Source organism: Ornithorhynchus anatinus, chromosome 6 (assembly GCF_004115215.2).
Source record: "Ornithorhynchus anatinus isolate Pmale09 chromosome 6, mOrnAna1.pri.v4, whole genome shotgun sequence".
Classification (NCBI taxonomy): domain Eukaryota; kingdom Metazoa; phylum Chordata; class Mammalia; order Monotremata; family Ornithorhynchidae; genus Ornithorhynchus; species Ornithorhynchus anatinus.
This window is the reverse complement of record NC_041733.1, coordinates 41760449-41782133: the sequence shown is the minus strand read 5'-3', so window position 1 is coordinate 41782133 and position 21685 is coordinate 41760449. Positions and strand designations below refer to the sequence as shown.

At 50.8% G+C, this 21685-nt stretch overlaps 1 protein-coding gene across 2 annotated transcripts in view; it reads left to right on the top strand.

Moving 5' to 3' along the window:
• Nucleotides 1-1565: 1565 nt before the first annotated feature.
• The window catches only part of CHRDL1 (chordin like 1), a 77541-nt gene continuing 57421 nt past the window's right edge, over nucleotides 1566-21685 (top strand). Inside the window, exons 1-4 of one of the 2 annotated variants that reach the window (XM_007666516.3) lie at nucleotides 1566-1646; nucleotides 8019-8167; nucleotides 19743-19855; nucleotides 20984-21077. In XM_007666516.3, coding sequence (XP_007664706.1) covers nucleotides 8071-8167; nucleotides 19743-19855; nucleotides 20984-21077 — 304 coding nt within the window. In that variant the 5' untranslated portion in view covers nucleotides 1566-1646; nucleotides 8019-8070. Of the gene's footprint in view, nucleotides 1647-3637; nucleotides 3787-8018; nucleotides 8168-19742; nucleotides 19856-20983; nucleotides 21078-21685 lie in introns of those variants that run through there. The other variant, XM_007666510.3, reaches the window with a different exon arrangement.

Sequence of the window (21685 nt, the reverse complement as noted above, 5' to 3'; positions counted from 1 at the left end):
TTTCTCGTTGGGATTCCCCCTCAGAAAGGCCACCACCTCGTCTCCCGCATCCACGCTGCTAGTGACGGGCCTCCCAGCCCCCGGCCCTGACCCCTGGAAGCCAGACCCTGCCCCTCGCATCCATCCCCTACTCACTGTGCTTTGGGGATGGGCTTCCGGCCTGGCAAAGCGCAGGCGGGTGCCCAGAGGGCAGAGAAGATGCAGACCCTCCATGCCTGGGCAGTCCTTGCATTGGGTTTGCGGGTTCTGATGGTGAGGGGCCCGGTGCCCTGGCATGGTAAACCCTCCAGCTCCAGGACGGTCGGTTGGATTCATTCATTTATATTTATTGAGCACTTACCGTGTGCAGAGCACTGTATCAAGCGCTTGGCACCAGAGGGCAGAGAAGATGCGGACCCCACATGCCCGGGCGGTCCTTGCGTTGGGTTTGCGGGTGCTGAAGGTGAGGGGCCCGGCTAGCCCTGGCACGGTAAACCCTCCGGCTCCAGGACGGTCAGTTGGAATCATTCATTCACATTTATTGAGTACTTACTATGTGCAGAGCACTGTACTAAGCGCATGGTAACAGAAGGAGACGAGTCCTGCCCAACAAGGGGCTCACGGTGTAGAAGGGATTTGCCCCCAATGCCGGGGGCAGTGGGGGGAGCGCCGAGGAGCAGCGTGGCTCAGTGGAAAGAGCACGGGCTTTGGAGTCAGGGCTCATGAGTTCGAATCCCAGCTCTGCCACTTGTCGGCTGTGTGACTGTGGGCAAGTCACTTAACTTCTCTGTGCCTCAGTTCCCTCATCTGTAAAATGGGGATTAAGACTGTGAGCCCCACGTGGGACAACCTGATTCCCCTATGTCTACCCCAGCGCTTAGAACAGTGCTCGGCACATAGTAAGCGCTTAACAAATACCAACAAAAAAAAAAAAAAAGAGGAGCAGGCCGCAGACCACGTGTGGCTAGAGAAGCAGCGTGGCTCAGTGGAAAGAGCCCGCACTTGGGAGTCAGAGGTCATGGGTTCTAATCCCGGCTCCACTGCTTGTCAGCTGTGTGACTTTGGGCAAGTCACTTCGCTTCTCTGTGCCTCAGTTACCTCCTCTGTAAAATGGGAAGCAAGATGGTGAGGCCCACGTGGGACAACCTGATCGTCTTGCAGCCACCCCAGCGCTTACAACACTGCTTTGCACGTAGTAAGGGCTTAACAAATACCAACATTATTATTATGAAAATGGGGACCAAGACGGTGAGCCCCACGTGGGACAACCTGATCATCTTGTATCCCCCCCCCCAGCGCTTAGAACAGTGCTCTGCACATAGTACGAGCTTAACAGATACTACCATTATTATTATTATTACGTCCCCTCCGCCCCCCGGGCCCCGACTGGCAGGGAGATCCTTCCCCTTCCCAAGTTTTCCCCCCTTTCCCAATTTCCCCCCCCCCCCCGCGCGCGTCCGGCAGGTATTCCCAGGACGGCTGATTTGAATTCCCGGCCCTTCCCCGCCCCCCTGGCCGCCTCCCCGGCAGAAATGGCCAGAAGGCCGAAGCCGCGGGACAGAGGAGGACCGGGACCGGGACCGGGATCGGGATCGGGACCGGGATCGGGATCGGGAAGCCCGGCGGGGCCGGCGATAAGCCGGGTTTGGAGCGGCGGGCCCGGGCCGGTAGGAGGATGGGGGGGTCGGGGGGATGGGGCGTGGGAGTCGAGGTGGGGGGGGGGGGATGGGAGGGGGGGAGCGGGGCAGTGTCCTGCTGGGGGTCCCAGGAATCCGAGCCCCCTCCGGCCCTCTCTCAAATTGTCCATTCCAAGCGCTTAGTCCAGTGCTCTGCACATGGTAGGCGCTCAATAAATACTGTTGAATGAATGGCCGACAGCGGCCGGAGGGGACCAGGGGGACGGGGACCCGCCGCCTGCGGTCTTTCGGCGCCCCCCCGCCGCCTGGGGTCTCTCGGAGCGCCACACTGAGCTCCCGCCGCCTGGGGTCTTTCGGCCCGCCGCCTACGGTCTCTCGGGGCGCCCTCCCGATGCCTAGAGTCTCTCGGCGCACCCCCCCCCCGCCGCCTGGGGTCTCTCGCCCCCTCGCCGCCTGGGGTCTCTCGGAGCGCCACACTGAGCTCCCGCCGCCTTGGGTCTCTCGGCCCGCCGCCTAAGGTCTCTCGGAGCGCGCCCCACCACCACCGCCGCCTGGGGTCTCTCGCCCCCCACCCCCTGGGGTCTGTCGGAGTGCCACACTGAGCTCCCGCCGCCTTGGGTTTCTCAGCCCGCTGCCTAGGGTCTCTCGGAGCGCGCCCCACCGCCACCGCCGCCTGGGGTCTCTCGCCCCCCACCCCCCGCCGCCTGGGGTCTCTTGGAGTGCCCCAGTGAGCTCCCGCCGCCTTGGGTCTCTCGGCCCGCCGCCTTGGGTCTCTCGGCGCTCGCCCTCCCCCCCCCCGTCGCCTGGGGTCTCTCGGGGCGCCTCCTCGGTGAGCCCCCCCTCCGCCTAAGGTCTCTCGGCGCCCCCCCCCCCGCCACTTGGGGTCAAGGCCTGGCTGCAGCCGGAGGACACCGGGGGATTCGAACTCGCGACCCTGCCGCCCTCCCTGCCCCGCCGCCGCCTGGGCGGTGCTGACCTGCAGCGCCCTGAAACGCTCACTAATGGGCCGGGCACTGTACTGAGCGCCTCACGTGTGTGTCGGGGGGTGGGCAAGGCAATCAAGTCCCGGGCTTTTAGGCCTCGGAGCCCGTTGTTGGGCAGGGGTCGTCTCTCTCCGCTGCCCCATTGTACATCCCCAGCGCTTAGGACAGTGCTCTGCACACAGTCAGCGCTCCCTCAATACCATTGAATGAATTAATAATTAATGGGGCTCACACTCTGAGCAGGAGGGAGCGCCCACCCGGCTTGCCATGCCCACCTCGGTAATAATAATAATGTTGGTATTTGTTCAGCACTTACTAGGTGCCAAGCACTGTTCTAAGCGCTAGGGGAGATACAAGGTCATCGGGTTGCCCGGCTTACCTCGGTAACAATAGTAATAATAATGTTGGCATTTGTTCAGCGCTTACTAGGTGCCAAGCACTGTTCTAAGCACTGGGAGAGATACAAGGTCATCAGGTTGCCCAGCTTGCCTCGGTAATAATAACACTGATAATAATGTTGGTATTTGTTAAGTGCTTACTAGGTGCCAAGCACTGTTCTAAGCACTGGGAGAGATACAAGGTCATCAGGTTACCCAGCTTGCCTCGGTAATAATAACACTGATAATAATGTTGGTATTTGTTAAGTGCTTACTAGGTGCCAAGCACTGCTCTAAGCAGTGGGTGAGATACAAGGTCATCAGGTTGCCCCACGTGGGGCTCACAATCTTCATCCCCATTTTACAGATGAGGGAACTGAGGCCCAGAGAAGTGAAGTGACTTTCCCAAGGTCACCCTGCTGGCAAGCGGCGGAGCCGGGATTAGAACCCACGACCTCTGACTCCCCAGCCCGGGCTCTTTCCACTGAGCCACGCACACCAGCCCCCGAATGCTCACCCCGGGAGAGGAGGGGCCGTGAGTGGCTCTCCCCGGGGCTGGAAGAGAGCCTGGGGAGGGGAGGATAGGGAGGGCCTTTGGGAAACCAGGGGGCAGGGCTTGAAGCCGAGGGGATTTCCCAGGAGTGGCATTCTCCTGCTCTGGGTGGGCGGCGGGCACGCAGAAAAAGGCCGGACGAGGCCCGAGCTCCGCACTCCGGAGAGACCGGTCCTGCCCATGGATGATGCCGCTGTAACCGGGGAAGGGAGGAATGTCTGGACTCCTGGGATACCTGTCCATCTTCCCGGCCCCAGGTAAAACGCCCTGACTGCCCTTCCCTTATCCCAGATCTGGGACTGAGACAGGGATGGAGTTTAGAGCCGAAGCTACGGCCAAAGGTGGGGGTCTCGCCTTCGTTTTTCAGCAAGCCCCCTGCTTCATTTTTGACTTCAAGAGAAGCCCTGGGACGGGGAGATCGCCTCATTTTCTGTCCTGGGCATAATCAATATTGTTTAATTTGTCCCCAGACTGGTCTAAGAGGAAAGGGCAAAGTGAGCCAGCCAGGCACTACCCGTCCTTATTAATAATAATAATAATAATAACAATAACGGAATTTGTTAAGGGCTTACTATGTGCCAAACACTGTTCTAAGCGCTCACGTAGATATAAGGTAATCAGATTGTCGCATGTGGGGCTCACAGTCTTATTCCCCATTTTACAGTTGCGGGAATTGAGGCCCAGAAAAGTGAAGTGGTTTGCCCAGGGTCATGCAGCAGATATAATTCTATTTATTTATATTGATGCCTGTTAGCTTGTTTTGATGTCTGTCTCCCCCGTTTAGACTTTCAGCCCGTGGTGGGCAGGAATTGTCTCATTTTATGGCCGTATTGTACTTTCCAAGCGCTTAGTACAGTGCGCTGCACACAGCAGGCGCTCAATAAATACGAGTGAATGAAAGTGGCGGGGCCGGGATTAGAACCCATGTCCTCTGACTCCCAAGACCATGGACTTTCCACTAAGCCACGCTGCCTCTTCGTCCTTCTCATTTTTTTTCGGGATGGATGTTGTGGACGCGGTCTATCCCAGAGAAAGTTTTCCCAAATAAGTGGGTGACATTCGGTCGGGACGCCTTCTGAGCTAGAATGCTCAAAGCAGCGCGTGGCAGTCAGAGCCTGGCTCGCTCATCTTTCGGTACTTCACCTCCTTCCCTAAATACAGGGGACTGGGATCCCTTTCTTATTCTGCCACTCGACTTCTTAAAATGCCCTCAGAAAAGTGACTTGTTCAGGATGGATCCGTGCTTCTCGTTTTGTCATCAATCCGACAGGAACGTTTAAAATCGGGAAGTTTCTAACCGACCCATAAAGCAGCCAGAGTAAGGCTCAAAGAAAAGCAGACAGAGAGTTAATGTTGAAATAACTCCAGTTAACTGGGTCAAAGTATAATTTGAAAAATTAAGGGCAGTTTGGCTCCCTGTGAGAGTAAAAGTCGGCGTGTTTGGTGAGTGATGCTTGCTTATATTTACTGCTGCAATACTGACAAGGTTTGGAAACCCAAAGAGAAATTAGAGAGGCAAAAAATAAACTAGTGGGGGGTGGAGGGGGGCTGTGGTGGGTGAGAGGGAGAGGAAAGAGTTAGGAAAAAACCTCTGCTAGTCTTCATTTGTAGTGCTGCACTGAAATTCACACTGTAAGCGAGGCAGATTTCTGCATCTTGGAAGTCAAAATGCTGAAAATTCAGAAAGTGATTCGTTTCAGAACTCTCCCTATCGCGCCAGCACGGCTCCAGGAACTCCAAAAGAGGTTAATTGTTCTCCAGTTATGCTCGAAACATCAAATGGGGCCCAAGGAAAGCAGAATTTTTCTCAGTTTTTCTTGCCAGCTCCAATTATGGTGCTACTTGTTATCCTTTGCTCAGTGGTAGTAAACGGAGAAATGCTGAGAAAGTTCCATCCTTAATTTGTGTGTGCATTGTGGTGGGTGCATGCCTACGTGCATGATTTATAGAACAAACTTTGGTTTCATAAACCCCTGAAAGCTTTGACAGGGAAGGTGACAAACCTGACTCCAACCTGACAGAAGAACTCTACCTCTCTCTTGGAAGTGCTTGGGGAAATAGGTCTCTTTGACCTCTCCTTCCAGAGATCTCTAAATCCAGCTCAGGTATGACTGGTTTCCTTCCTGGCCCCAGGCATCCCAAGACCCAGGGCAACTAGAGAGGTTCCCATAGGAATTGTGGTCCTTGTTAAGTGCTTTCTATGTGCCAAGCACTGTGCTAGGAGCAGGAGTAGATCAAAGCTCCGCAGACTGGACACAGTCCCAGTTCCAAGTGACGCTCCACTGTAATAATAATTAATAATAATGATAACTGTGGGATTTGAGCGCCTACTATGTGCCAAGCACTGTACCAAATAATAATAATGGTATTTGTTAAGCGCTTACTATGTGCAAAGCACTGTCTAAGCGCTGGAAATGGGGTAGATACAAGAGAGTCAGGTCAGACACCGTCGCTGTCCCACTTGGGGCTCACAGTCTAAGTAGATAGTGAATCCCCATTTTACAGATGAGAAGTCTGAGGCCCAGAGAAGTGAAGTCACTTACTTGCCTTAGGGTCTCCCAGCCCTCAGAGGATCGGAGCAGCTGACCTAAAAAAGCTGAGGACTCTTCCCTCCCGCTTGGCTCAGGTCCTGTGAAGAGGCCGTTGCTGGCCGAGGGATATTACAAAGCCCGCTTGATAGCACTAGTCATTCCTGATATCATTTATTCCTCCTTGGTTCCAGAGGCAAGATCCCAGAAGCTCAATTCTCTCAGGAAAGCTTGGAACGGCTGACTCCCAGAGAATTGTTCCCTTGACACTGAGAGCATTAAAAGCTGGGACTTGCTTCCCTTTCCAAGAGAGCTGTTTCTTACTCTCCCTCTGCCTCTCCACTCCACCCCTGAATTCCTTCCCATCCATTTCAGACCCCTGAAATTCCTTTCAACTCGCCCGCCGGGTTCAACCTTTTATTTTTTTCCTGAGTCCTCACGCCCCCGACAAACCCTCCCCAACCGCCCCCCCCCCCCCCCCCCCCCCCCCCCCGCCTCCGACACACACACGTTCCTGTTAATGTTTGGTATTTTGGCTGGGGCCTTAGAACCTGGGGTGGTCTGAGTTTATGCTCGTCCCTGAGACATTGGCTCTCTGGAGAGGTCAGTTGAGTTCAGCGTACAGAGTTGATGAACCCACCTCCCCACCCTGGAAGGTGGAAGGTGCTGCTTCCGACATTTCCCTTCTGTAATTAACTGCTTTTCAAACTTGGTTCGGTTGGGTCGGGTGGGGTGGGACCGAGATGAACACGAGACGCAGTCAGTTTTCAGTTATCTGGGAAGTTAAAAGTTAGGCAAGCGAGCGCATACTAAAGGAAGCAAGGAAAGGACTGCAGTTTTTCTTCGTAATTGTTGATTTGGAAATGAAGTGTGATTCCTGAGCAATGACTCCGTGTTTGTATCGATAATACAATGTTAACTGTGTCTTCGCTCCAGCCTCCACACCTCCAGAAACAATCCATTTCTCCATTTCACAATTCCTCTCATGACAGGAGCATTGTAGAGATCCATCTTGAGAGAGGAAAGGCTGTTTTAAAGGTGCTTAATTGTTCTGAAGGAGATGGGTTTCAGTTCCCAAGGGAATCTGCATCTGATCCGTTGGGGGAATTACCCTGAACCACAGCAACGTGAACGGTCAGATGGTTGATCAACCCTGGAGAGGATTGCACTGGGACACAGGCGTACAGGGCAATGGATTGATACATTTATGCCTGTTTCCCAAAGGATAGATAGTCAATGTCGTCTAAGAGCTGAACTGAGCCCTCATCTGACAAATCACAAGAGTGTTGTATCTGTCCCTATTTCTGTTTCCTTGTGGCCAAAAACAGGGGTGCTTCAACTCCCGGCCTTTCGATCTGTGTCTGCTTCTGTCAAAGAAAATCTCCCCAAGAACCTACTCTTGCCTCCCTGGGGAAGGAGGACTAGATGGATTTTCTTTCTTGTCTGCTCATGGACTGGAAGGGTTGAATCCCGGAACTGGAAGGGAACAAAAGCAGCTTGGCTTAGTGGAAAGAGCACGGGCCTGGGAGTCAGAGGATCCGGGTTCTAATCCCGGTTCTGCCACTTGTCTGCAGTGTGACCTTGCGCAAGTTATTTAACTTCTCTGGACTTCAGTTACCTCATCTGTGAAATGGGAATTAATACTGTGGGACAGGAAATGTATCCAACCCGATTCTCTCGTATCTACCCAGAGCTTGGCAGACAGTTAAGCATTTGAGAAATACCATTAAAAAAATCAAAACTAAACAAAAAACCCAATATTTTCTGACTTCCTCTCTTTCTCTCTCCTTTCCTTTCTTTCTCTGAGGACGGTTTTCAGAGAGAAAGTTGCCAGAGTTGTGTTTTCCTGGAGTGTTCCATGTGCCATGGGTGTATTTCTAGCCTTTTCTGGGTCTGAGGCATTTAGGTTGGGAGGATCCATAGGAGCTGTCTCAAGTCTCTTTCTGTTTTCTTCCCTACAGACGCCAAACTCTGTCCTCCGACCGCTTGGGCTTGCTCTTCCATTCGGCCAAGATGAGGAGGCACTGGAAGATAGAAGACGTCAGGTTCGTCTTTTCCTGTTTGCTCTTTCTCCTCTTCATCGATGGCAGCGCATTGGAGCAAGTGAAACGTAAGTCACTTGGAAAAAACCGAGTATGGTTCTGGGGCTCGGTTTGAGTCTTGTCTCTCAGGTCAAGAAGGGGTTGGGTAATTGTTCGGGCAAGGGATCCATATTGGGTTACTAGAGGGGAAAGGGATGGTAGGAGGTTTATCCTCCATGTGGATGGATTTTTAGTTGGGCAACAATCACGTGGTTCTTCTAAGCATTGATTTGCTCTCGTCAGAAACAGAATCCTGAGCTGGATGGACCATTGGTCTGTCCCTGTTGATAGCCTTTGGTCTCTGTGGTTTCATGTTCTTCATGAGCATCTACCCTTCTTATTCCAAATTTAACCCAAACATGGGCAAGGAAAAGAAACCTTTTGCTGGGTCCCATGTGAGTTTCCAGAATTTCAGCTTGTTTTTCATCAGGTTGAACAAAATTCTGGGTTGCTTTCCTCTGTAGAATATAGTTTTCACTTCATCTTGAAAACGTCACTTTTGCCATTTTCCTTTCCTGTCTCTTAACTTCAAGAGCCCCATTTCACTTTATACAATTCCCAAAGCATCTGACTATTGACCTGGAGCTTTTCCTGAGCTTCAGCCTCCTCGGCAGAGGGCTGTCAGTTTGTGAAAACCTTAAACAGGGGAGGGAGAGATTGGGGTCTGTGGGGGGGAATAGAGCCAGGTGGCCTCATCCCCAAAAAACCTTCCCATGAACTGGGTTCAGATGTATTATCCTTTGAGGCAACTGAGATGACAGGAACCGTTGGCAAACTTTATGCCATTTATCGAAAGGAACGCACAAACAAAGCTGGGGAATATTTCTAGAAAGTCAGTGATCCGTATGATGTGCTAACACGTTGGGAGGAAGACAAGAGAGGCAGGAAGAAACAATTAAGAGAGATTTCGAGATGCCACTGACGCCCCCTCTGTGGCTCACTGTGATGTCAGCCTTCCGAGACGTGTGTTTTTGCCTCTTGTCGGGTGGCCCGTTGCCCCCAGAGCGTTGACACCTGCCACGGACTCTCGGGCTGTCGAAGGGAAGCACCCCGGAGCCAAAGGCCAGCGCTGTGCTCCTCAGGCCAGCACTGGGGGCATCAAAAGAGGCAGCGGGTGGACGGGGTCCAAAAGAAGCATTCTCTGCTCCACTGAGCTTATTCACGAGAGGAACTATGAAAATATTCTCGTTAGGAGCCGAGACGGCACATGAAACCCGTCACTTACACATTCATCTCATTGCTTTGCCGACATGAAGCTCGTCGTCCCCCTAAGCTCGGAGCCGGGAGGGGTGAGGGGGAAGACTTTGCTTGCTTTCGTTGCTTTTGTGGGCATCCATGATAGACGGTGGGCTGAGGAAGATGAACGTGGAATTTGTTTGGTGGGGGAGGGGTGGGCAGAAGAATAAATGGGACAGAGAGAGAAGAGAGAAATCTCTGACCGTCTGCCTCCCTCTCATCTGCCAAGTTCCCTTCTCTCTTCTGTCCCTTGCTCCTCTCGAGGGTCTCTCCTTCCCCGACTGAAGCCGAAGGGATGAGGCATTCCCCACCCAATGCCCCTCTCCTGGGTAGCCCACCTCAGCCCCAGTAGGGCTGCTTTTACCACTGGGGAAAAGGGACCACTGTCCCAGGCACATTGTCCTTGGGAAAGGCCCCTCAGGGGCATTCCAGCAGCTACTGCTCCGCTCCCTTCCACGCAGGCAGCCAACCAGTGGCCCTCTCTCCCAGGAAGTCTTCCCCATCAGTGAGGGGAGTACCCATTTTCTCAAGGCACATCAGATGACCGCCACCTCTCTTTGACTTGTCCATGTGGATCAGGCATAGTGTTGGAAGAGGATTTTCCCAGAGAAATTTCTAGATTGGGCCCAGGCCTGACCCAAGCAGTAGCATCAAGGCCAAACCTCACCTTGCATTGAAGGGGGAATGTGCCATGGGGCCAGGACTTGCCACTTTGGAGTCCCAAACCCATTTTTCCCACCTGGGAGCCCAGTCCAGCAGTCCTGCTATAGCAACGTTGGCCCGATTGACCATCGCTCAGGACAGTACTTTGCACACAGTCAGTGCTCAATAAATACAGTCGAATGAATGAATGAACCAATTAGCATTTTAGGCTTTATAACCCCTGCTCTGTCCGGCTACCCCAGGGCTGTCCCAGTTTGGTGAGCATGGGGGAATCCAGCCCCCACCTCCTCCCGGGGCACTAGGGCAGAAGTTATGAAGTGGGAGGCTCTCAAGCCAATCAGGAGATCCCCAAGAGAGTATACGATCCCAGGAAAAATAACTGTCTGCACACTGCCAATCTAAGCCCTCCCTCATCAAGTTAGCTGGACGACACGCCAGATGTCATACCCACTGACCCAGGTGGAGCTGAGGGAAGTTTTCTATCCCATTTGGAGACTTGTCCCAGGCAGTGTCAAAGATCCCATTTCCCATGTTGCTCTGGGGTCTCGCTTGCCAACTGCAGCTTGGATTTCAGTGCAACTTGACCTTGTTTCTTCCAGGCTCCTGCCCTGGGACTTGAGGGCCCCACCTCATTTTCAGGGTTCGGTGAGGATGCAGATTTCCTTGGGACAGGGACTCTGCTTGGAAGGTAGACCTGAGAGGGGCAGCCTCCTGATGGAGGGAGGAGGAGGTTGATGAGAAGCAATGTTGCCTAGTGGAAAGACCATGGGCCTGGGAGTAGGAGGACCTGGATTCTAATCTTGCCTCTGCTAATTTTTTTTTAATGACATTTGTTAAGGGCTTACTATGTGTCAAACACTGTTCAAAGAGCTGGGCTAGATACAAGTGAATTAGGTTGGACACAGTCCCTGTCCCACATGGGTCTCACAGTCTAAGTAGGAGGGAGAACAGGAGAACTGAGGCGTGGAGAAGCTAAGTGACTTGCCCAAGATCACACAGCAAGCATTTGGTAGAGCCAGGATTAGAATCCAGGACCTCTGAATTCCAGGCCTATACTTCTTCCACTAGGCCACGCTGCTTCCGCCTGCTGTGTGACCTTGGGCAAGTCGCTTAACTTCTCTGAGCCTCAGTTTCCTCTCCTGTGAAGTGGGAATAAATACTGTCCTCCCTCCTATTTAGACTGAACCCCAAGGGGGTCAAGGACTGTGTCCAGCCTGATAAACTTGTATTTACCCTATCTACTTGTATCTTGTATTATTTGTATCTAAGTGAATGCTTAACAAGTAATACGATAATACTGAAGATAATAATCGTGATCCTGGAATGCTGTGTCATTCTCAAGCCCCAAGGGGTTCAGTTTAGTGGGGCAAGGGAAGGGAAGAGGCGATTGTCAACTCTTCCTCTAGGCTGTAAGCTCCTGGTGGGCAGGGGACATGTCTACCAACTCTGATAACTGATATTTGTTAAGCTCTTACTCTGCGCCAGGCACTGTACTAAGTCCTGGGGATTCAAGCCAATTGGGTGGGACACAGTCCTTGTCCCACAGTGGGCTCACAGTCTTAATCCCCATTTTACAGATGAGGTAATTGAGGCCCAGAGAAGTGAAGTGACTTGCCCAAGGTCACACAGCAGACAAGTAGAGGAGCCGGGATTTGAACCCAGGTCCTTCTGACTTCCAGGTCCGCGATGTATCCACTAGGCCACACTGCTTCTCCCCAAGCTTCTTCTCTGCTGCACTGTACTCTCCCAAGTACTCAGTACAGCGCTCTGCACCCAGCAAGCACTCAGTAAATCCCACTGTTTGGTATTTTAGTTCCTGTGCATTCCTTAGGTAAACAGGGAGGAGGTAGTTAACGCTCCATAGACAGCAGCTCTGACAATGAGGGAGACTGATTCAAGGAGCCAAAGAAACCTGCCGGAGGATTTTAGGTGCCTTGCAATGGATGAATGAGCCATTTGTTGCTTATTTAAAGGATTGTTACTGTCCAGTGTCAGAGGGAGGTTTAAGGCCCTCTAGTAGGGGAAAAGGCCTTTCTGTAACTCCATTATGTGTTGGAGTTAAAATTGTAGACAAGGAAGCCAGGAAGCTCTTTTGAAGTTCAAAGGAGCGTAACATGCAGGACGTAATAGTCATGCAAATACGGGACAAAGGAGATGGGTTTGGCAGCTCCAACTTAGGTAATGAACTATTGATCAAAAGGAGGCTGTGGACTGGAATTGTTAGAAATATCAAATTATGTAATTCTGAGTGAATTGGCCAAACCTGGCAAAGCCTCCCTCCAGCAAAGGACAGTGTTTGGGGGCCAAGAAGGGCCATGTTTGCTTGGGGTAAGACCAGGGTCTGGGGAGCTCTTGTTGCTGATATCGGTCCGATGTTCCCGTTGTCCGTTATCCCATCTCCATCTTCCTTCCCCAAATCCCCTCCCCTCCCAACATTCCAATTTGGACTTGGTAGGTGGAGTAAGTTAACAGGGTAGAGAGCGGAGATTGAGTGGAAGAGGGAAGATGGACACCATTTGAGAAGCAGTGTGGCCTAGTGGATAGAGCCCGGGCCTGGGAGTCAGAAGGTACTGGGTTCTAATACCGACTCTGCCACTTGCCTGCTGTGTGATCTCGGGCAAGTCATTCAACTTCTCTGTGTCTCTGTTACCTCATCTGTAAAATGGGAGTTACCACTGGGAACCCCATGTGGGACAGGGACTGATTAGCTTGTAAGTACCCCAGCACTGCGTACAATTCCTGACACGTAGTAAGCGCTTAACAAATACCACCGTTATTATTGTTAAATCTGAAGGCTTCAGATCCCAGCTCCGCCACTTGTCAGCTGTGTGACTGTGGGCAAGTCACTTAACTTCTCTGTGCCTCAGTTACCTCATCTGTAAAATGGGAATGAAGACTGTGAGCCTCGCATGAGACAATCTGATTACCCTGTGTCTACCCCAGCGCTTAGAACAGTGCCCTGTACATAGTAAGCGCTTTACAAATACCAACATTATTATGTCCAGTCCCACTTTGGGAGATAGGAGAGTGTGATGGGAGTGTCAGAGATACAGCCAGGCAGATGGAAAACACTCTGTAGATTGGGTTTGGATAAAATGATTCCAGGGAAGAGGATCATGGATTCTCCTACCAAATCAACCTGGGGCATCATAGACAGATCTTTCAGGAAGACTGAGCCCCATCTGAGGATCAGTCATCACAGGTAATTAGGGGGTCTCCAGAGGGCAGAGCCCACTCTGTGATGTATGTGTGTGGGAGGGGGGGTGAGGGACATGACAGAGGAAGAACCAGTCAGTTTTTGCCCTCGAGGAGTTTACGGTGCAAGGATGGAACCCGAATTACCTCAGAAATATCAAACATAAAGGCAGAAGCCTAAGCCCATATACAATAAACCTAAAAGATCCAACCCTAGAAACTCATGACCAAGAAGGAGACGAGGGGCAGAAGCAAGTCGCATTGTGTGAAAATGGAAGATTCCCTTTCAGGTTTGCCTTTCTCCGTCTTACTGAAATGCCCCTGGGGGCTAAAGGAAAGAAGATTGGGCTGGGAGGCGAGAGACCTGGGCTCGGTCCCAGATCCATCTCTATCTTTCTGTGTGGTTTTGGTCGAGGTTCAACTCCTTCATCTTAAAACAAATCCTCCCTTCCTACCTAGAGTGCTCGGGACAGGGGGAAATCTGGGGCCACTGGGGCTCAGCCATGAACTGTGAGCAGACCACCTGTTGCTACTTTGGTGGTCATTTGGATTCTCCTCCCACTTGTTTTTCAGGGGTGGTATGATAACCAACAAGAATAAAGTCTATGTTCAATGATCTAAGGTGAAGGGGCCAGAGAGAGCCCAGCCTACTAAAATACACACTTAATCCCCAAGCCTCAGTTTAGCCAAAGTTTCACCTTCCAATTTTGGACAGGGAGCAAAGCTGCCCAGTTTGAATCTCCTCTGCCCTTTTCCTGCCCCGGCACCTGCTCTGTTCACTAAGAAGCAGGTTCATGACCAAGAGGATGGAAGCAGGAGGAGAAGAAACAAGGAAGGAGGCCCAGTTCATCGACCCGAATAACCAGCCCCTTGAGCTTTGGGGGTCAGCTGTACCTAGAAAGCCCTTTCAGCCTGAAGCAACGAGGCCTAACGGATACTGCACAGGCCTGGTAGTCAGAAGGACATGGGTTCTAATCCCGGATCTGCCACCTGTCAGCTCTGTGACCTTGGTCAATTCACTTCACTTCTCCCTGCCTCAGTTGCCTCATCTGTAAAGTGGAGATTTAAGGCCGTGAGCCCCATGGGGGACAGGGACTGGGTCCAATCTGATTAAGTTAGAACAGCCTTAGAACAGTGCTTGGGACATAGTAAGTGCTTAAAAAGTATCATTATTGTTATTAGAATTAGTATTAGCTAAATGGAGGAGAGATACTGGGGACATTCAAGATGTTATGCTTTAAGACGGGAGTCTGAGCTGATGCCAAATGGGCCCTTCTGAAGAATAAATGCAAACCTGGAGCTTGGGTTCCTTAGTTTTTTTGGTTGTGGTGAGAAATGGGTAGTCCCCTCTGGAGCGGAGAGATCATCAAGTCCTGTGAGGCAGCTTGGCAGAAGCGCCAGTGTTTCGAACCCAACATTTCTAGAACCCAACATTTCTGATGACCCCTTCAGACCTATTTCTATTCTACAAACCTCTCCCCAGTAAAAAATCACTCTTCTTTTTCTTTCCACAAGCCTCTTTTGTTTGCTCTGGGGGCCCCATTGCTTGCTTCAAGCTGTGACTCAGAGCCAAGATTCAAGTTGTTTTCTCTTTATCTTCACTCCTTGCCCCCCACCCTGCAGAATTTCTTTAAAGCTTAGTTCGTCTTCAGGATTACACTTTTCCACCCCAGAATTCATTTGCTTCAGTGTCTCCTCTTCAGCATGACCTACAGGAAAGACCACGGGCCTGGGAGTCAGAAGACCTGGGTTTTAAATCCGGCTCTTCCAAATGCTTGCTGAGTGACCTTGGGCAAGCCACTTAACTTCCCCATGCCTTTCTTCTATTCTCCCTCCTACTTAGATTGTGCAAAGATTCATCTCTCTCTTCCCACTGACTATGTGTTGTAATAGGATAAATATTATTGTAATATTTAGATGATGATGTGTGTACAATAATAACATGGTCAGAGGCAGTTTGTGGAAACTTCCCCTTCTCCTTTTGGACTTGTGATGAAGCTATTGGCCCTCTGACCTTGTCTTGAGAGTCTGGCGGTGATGATTTGTGGAAAACACTGACAGCATTCTTTTTGGATTCTTCTTTTGGGATGGAGCTAGCCCCGATTTTGTTTCAAGTGTCCCAGAATTGTCAGGGATTTGGACTGCAGATTGTGCTGCAGACAGTCAGGGCGGCGGAGGGGCCCAAAGGAGACACAGAGAGGGAAGAGGGGTGGAACATTTAGCTGAAGAGGTGTGATGCGACAGCTGTGGACGAGAGCCTTGCTAGTGTTCTACTTTCATGGTCTTGATCATTTCCATCTTTCTCCTCTTTGGGATCTGTCACCAGGGCAGAGGAGTCAGGGTTGAGGATGGCCACCCCTCAGCCCCCCTCAATCTGACCGGATTTCCCCAGTCAGACTGAACTTCAGCCAGTGGGTGAAAGAAATCCTTACTCAATAAGTGATGCCTGGGTGCCGTCCTGTCCTCTGTGGAGTCCTCTGGGTTAATCAAACTATGGCTGCCCAGTTTCCAGATGATTTTTTCATCAGTGAGCTACCCATCAGGTGGAGTTGGGAGACTATGTAGTCTCTTCCCAAGGGGATAGCTAGAATCCAGCTCTAGAGGTCTCTTGCCCAAGGGAGTCATAGCTTGGCCAAAGTCCCAGAGGGCTAAAAATAAGGCTCTGAGAAAAGATACATCAATCAACAGTATTTACTGAGCGCTTACCTGTTGAGAGCACCATACTAAGTGCTTGAGAGTATACAAAAAGCAACAGCACGGGCTTGGACATGGGTCCTAATCCCGGCTCCGCCACGTGTCTGCTCTGTGACCTTGGGTAAGTCACTTCACTTCTCTGGGCTTCAGTTACCTCATCTGTAAAATAGGGGTTAAGATTTTCAGCCTCATGAGGGACAGGGACTGTGTCCAACCTGATTACCTTGTATCTACCCCAGCGTTTACAACAGTGCTTGGCACACGATAAGCGCTTAATGAATGCCATAATTATTATGATAGACGTGTTGCCTGCCCTCAAGGAGCCTACAATCTAGTGGAGATGACAGAGGCTAGAATAAATTTCTGAGAAAGGGGAGCAGGAGTATAAAGATGTTGTATGTAAATTCTGGATAGGGGAGGGAGGGTGTGAGTTGTCCAAAGGCCCAGGTGATGTGGAAGTGCTGAAGTGACCAAAAGTGGGGAAATAGGGGGAGGAGATGAGCCATTCATCAAGGACGACCTCTTGAGAAAACGGGATTTCAGAACCATCGTAAAACAGCATGACCTACTGGAAAGACAATGGACCTGGGAGTCAGAAGACCTGGGTTTTAATCCCGGCTCTTCCAAATGTTTGCTGAGTGACCTTGGGCAAGCCACGTAACTTTCCCATGCCTTTCTTCTGTTCTCTCTCTTACTTAGATTGTCAGTACCATGCGGGGCAGGGACTGGGACTCTGTCCAAACTAATTCACTTGTATCTATCCCAGCACTTAGAACAATGTTTGTCACTTAGTAAACGCATAAGAAGCACTATCAAAGAAAGAAAGAAAGGGAGAGGTAGAGTCCAGTCAGGCCCTGCTTCTATGTGGTCTTGGAGGTGTGTGTATCAGGCCTTCTTAAGGCCAGTTAGATGTGTGCAGACCTCGCTGGTCCTCACTCTTTTTTTTATGGTATAAAATTTAAATATAAAATCAATATTTAGAAGGATTGGTATGTTGTGAACTGCACTAAACACTTGAGGAAGAACAACAGAAAGAAGAGACATGCTCCCTCTCCACAAGAGGCTTATGCTTTCTATATATAACATGGAGAAAGTTAGTGGAATCTTGAAGTGAACGTGAGGAGTTTCTGCTTGATGAGGAGGGACATGTATAACCGTTGGAGGTGTCTCAGGAGTGTAGAACTGTGGGCTGGGTACTGCTTCAGAAAAATGATCCCTGCATAGTGTGATTGAAGCTAGGAGACTAGCGGAGAAGTTAACACAATGGACTAACCATGACATTATCAGAGCTTAGATCAGGTTGGCGGTGGTTTGGGTGGAGGAGAAATGTTGTAGAGGAAAAACTGGCAAGATTTAGCAATCTTGCATTTCCTCTTGCCTGCAGGACATGGTTGCCCTGCCACCCCCTCAAATTCAATACGTCCAACACTGAACTCTCATCTTCCCTCCCAAGCTCTCTCCTCCATCCAACTTTCCCATCTTGGTTTGATCACACTACCCTCCTCCATGTCTCTGAAATACATGCCACTGTCCTTGATTCTTCATTCTCTTTCAACTCTCACATTAGGTCTGTCGCTCAATCCTGCCGATACCATTTCCCAGAGTCGCCTCTTTTCTCCATCCAAAATGGGCACCTCCCCGGTTCGGGCACTTGTCCGATCCCTGCTTGACTACTGAATCAACCTCTTCATTGTTCCCTTTGCCTCCAGATTCCCCTCATCAGTTTGCACTGCTCTCTGCTGCTCGGATCATCTTTCTAAAGTGTCGTTTGGGTCCTGCCTACCCGCTCCTCAAAAATCTTTAGTGGTTATATACTCTCCACTGTATCAATCAGACATTCCTGAAACTCCTGACCATTAGCTTTAAGACTCTCTCTACTAGCACACTTTCTATTTCTCCCATCTCACCTTCTTCCTGTGTCTTTTTCTGTCCTGCCGGGAATTCCCTCCACCTTCAAATCTGCCAGACCTCAGCTTTCCCCTGTCTTCAAAGTCCTTATGAAACTCCTCCTCCTCCAGAAAGCTATTCCCAGTTACTCTCTCTTCTCCCCAGGTTCCATCCTTCTAACTATCATTTCAGCTCTTTTGTACCACCTCAGCCCCTACGCAATCACATCTACCAACTGATCTCTCTTCACATTTCTGTGAAAACCACATGGATTACTTTACAGGTGGGGATACCAAGGCATAGCGCAGGAAAGGGTTTTGCATGGGTTGGGGTGGGGGGTTCACTCAGCAAATCGGTGGAAGATGCAAAACTCAAACCCATGTCTCGACCTCCAGATGACTACTCATTTTGCCGCCTCCCCAGCATTCTCCACTTTTACTACATTGATTTGCAATTCTGCCTCTGCTGGTGGTTGAGACTTTCACTGAAGACCTTGAGATTGGGTCTGGGAAGAGAGGATGGTGGAGCAAAAGACCCAGGGTGATCCTGATCCTCCTGCCCCTCTATGGAAATTTGAACCCAATAATCTTTTCTGTGTTCAATCCTAGGCAAATCACAAAGGGTGTTTTTGGAGGTGGTGAACTCCAGTGCTTTACCAATTATCCAGATGCATTATGTGGCTAGATGAGCTGCTTTATTGTGTGGTGTAGAACATTAGAAATCCTGAGGGAGGCGGGGGAAATAGCAAGGCTAAAGATGCTGGAGAATTGAGGTGATCCTTGAGGTCAGGCCTGATGGAGCGGGGCCAGGCTGTTTTGGAGGATCCCTCATGCAGAATGGATAGAAGCAGCACGGCCTAGTGGATAGAGCCTGGGCTTGGGAGTCAGAGGACCTGGGTTTTAATCCTGGCTCTGCCACTTGCCTGCTGTGTGACCTTGAGCAAGTCATTTGGCTTCTCTGGGCCTCAGTTTCCTTCTACTTAGACTGTGAACCCCAAATGAGGCAAGGACTATATCCAACCTGATGATATTGCATCTACCCCAGTGCTTAATACAGAGCTTGGCACAGAGTGAGCACTTAAAACCACAATTATCATTACCATTATTGTTATTATTATTAGTTGAAGAGCAGCTGTGAAAATGAACACCCTTCTTCCCCCTTACCCAGAGCCCAATACAAATCAGGCAACAGCTGGAGTTAAAAGAATTAGACAATGGTTCTATATAGAAATGGTGATTCCTTTCTGCCTCAACTCCTCCCTCTGCCCTCCATTACTTTGGTTTACGCGGAGGTGAGAGGAACACTGAGAGCATCTGTTGTAAAGGATGCTGGGATTTTCCGATGTCACGGGGACTACTAGGAGATGGGGCTAGAGGAGGGCGGGGAAGGCATGGCTTGGAAGGGAGGGTGGGGCCCAACTTGTGGACTGAATAGTATTTGGACAGTCTCGTGACTGTTTTTTCCGAGTTGCTCTATTTGTCCCTGTTGGCTGGGGCGTGGAGTTTGGATTCCCCAGGAGGGGCACTTTCCAGGCCTGGGCAAACCTCTCATTCCCCCACTTCCCATGCCTCCCACCCTACTACGCACATCACCATGCACGACCAAACTTTCCAAAGCCTCTAGTATTCCATCTTAGGGAGATAGTGTGGTCTAGAGGAAAGAGCATGGGCCTGCAAGTCAGGAGACCTGAGTTGGAATACCGGCTCTGTGTGGCCTTGGGAAAAGTCGCCTAACTTTTTTGTTCCTCAGTTTTCTCATCTGCAAAATGCAGACTCGTTACCTGTTTTCCTTGGACTGTGGGTCAGGGATCATGATCTGCTTGTATTGTACCCCCCCCCCCCCCAGGGCTTAACACAGAGTAAGCACTTAACAAGTACCACAGTAATTATTGTTATTATCTAACATCCTCACTCTGTCTCCTTTCCACAGCCTCGGAGACGTACTGTGTATTTCAAGACAAGAAGTACCGGGCAGGAGAGAGATGGCACCCTTACCTGGAGCCTTATGGGTTGGTTTACTGTGTAAACTGCCTTTGCTCAGAGGTACAGAACTCGAATAATAAGAAAGATGGCATTTATTAAGTGCTTACTATGTGTTAAGCACTGTTCTAAGCGCTGACTTTCCCACCCTCTCCTTTTCCCTCTTCTTTGCTCTGAGTCTCACTGGTCAGTGTGAATAAGGCCCAGCCCATGTGCTCAGAAATGGAAACAAATGAAAAAATTATGCAGGCTCAAGATATGAGAAATGGATGAGTAAAGATCCTAGTCTTTCTGAGCTCAGTGTCCATGGGATCTGCTTGTAGGGGCTCTGAGAATCAACATGCTTGTCCTGTCATGATGTGTTTGACCTGAGGTCACTGCGCAGGCCAGAAACCCTCTGAGACTAGCTATAGGCATCAGTGCTGGTGGGTGCGGAGACTGGAGAAGGAGGCTATATGGATGAGGCCCTTGTGTGGCTCAAGTCTCAGAGGAGCAGCATGGCCTAGTGGACAGAGCCTGGGAGTCAGAAGGACCTGGGTTCTAATCCCGGCTCCTCCACTTGTCTGCTGTGTGACCTGGGCAAGTCACTTCACGTCTCTGGGCCTCAGTTCCCTCACCTATAAAATGGGAATGAAGTCTGTGAGCCCCATGTGGGTCAGGGACTGTATCCAACCTGGTTAGCTTGTATCTATCCCAGTAGTGCCTCGCACATAGTAAGCACTTAACAAATACCATTTAAAAAAAAATACTCACCTGGCCTAAGTTGGATTTCACCGCTGCATGTTTCCACAGACGCTCCCTCTTCTTCACCTCCACAAGTGCTTAGTACAGTGCTCTGCACAGAGTAAGCACTCAATAAACAGGATTGAATCAATAAACGAATGTTGCTGCTGTATCACTTTCCCAAGAATCAGCATGGTGTAGTGGATAGATCACGGGCCCGGGAGTCAGGTGGTCATGGATTCTAATCCTGGCTCTGCCACTTGTCTGCAGTGTGACCTTGGGCAAGTCACTTCATTTCTCTGGGCCTCAGTTACCTCATCTGTAAAATGAAGATTGAGACTGTGAGCCCCACGTGGGACAGGGACCGTGTCCAACCCAATTTGCTTGTATCCATCCCAGTGCTTAGTACCGTGCCCGGCACATGGTAAGGGCTTAACAAATAATATTATTTTTTTTCCCCTCCTCCAGAATGGGAACGTGTTCTGCAGCCGCATCCGATGCCCCAGTGTCCACTGCCCCACGCCCGTTCACATCCCTCAGCTGTGCTGCCCCCGGTGTCCAGGTAACCCAGCCCACCGCTCCTCAGGGGCCCTTGACTCTCTGGTCCTGCTGCCCGGGAGGAACGGGAGCGAGGAGTTTGAGGCGGGAGGATGGAGAGAGGGAGCCAGTGGACTGGGGGCTCGAAGGGAGGGAATTCCCAGACGGGGATAACAATGGGACGCTTTCATGCCGTCCAAACCAGCCCGTAAACACCGTTTATGGCCGCAGCGGGGCTTGTTCAGGGCTGTAATAAGCCCTTGAATTCCTGGTGACAGCTTTTCATTGGTTTTTAATAGTTATAAGAGTGATAGCGGTCGGGGTGGGGGCCGGGAGGGGGGAGGAGAGCCTGGCTCGGAGATCTCCCTGCAGAAACAAGGACCGGCTCTCACCGCCCCAGCCGACGGGGCAGATTAACCTGGACCGTGGCACCGGGCGTGCTCTCCAATTAGCGCTCCGCCTGCAGCCCCGCTGAGCCCCTCGATGACTCAGGACCATTAGAAATCATAGGAGCAGAGCCGGCCAGGTTTATGACAGTATTAAATCTCCCTGCCTGCCGGCTGAACAGGAAACTCCTGCAGACTGTACGGTTATTATGCGGGCATTGTTAGGAGCTACTGTGTGGTGGAGGAT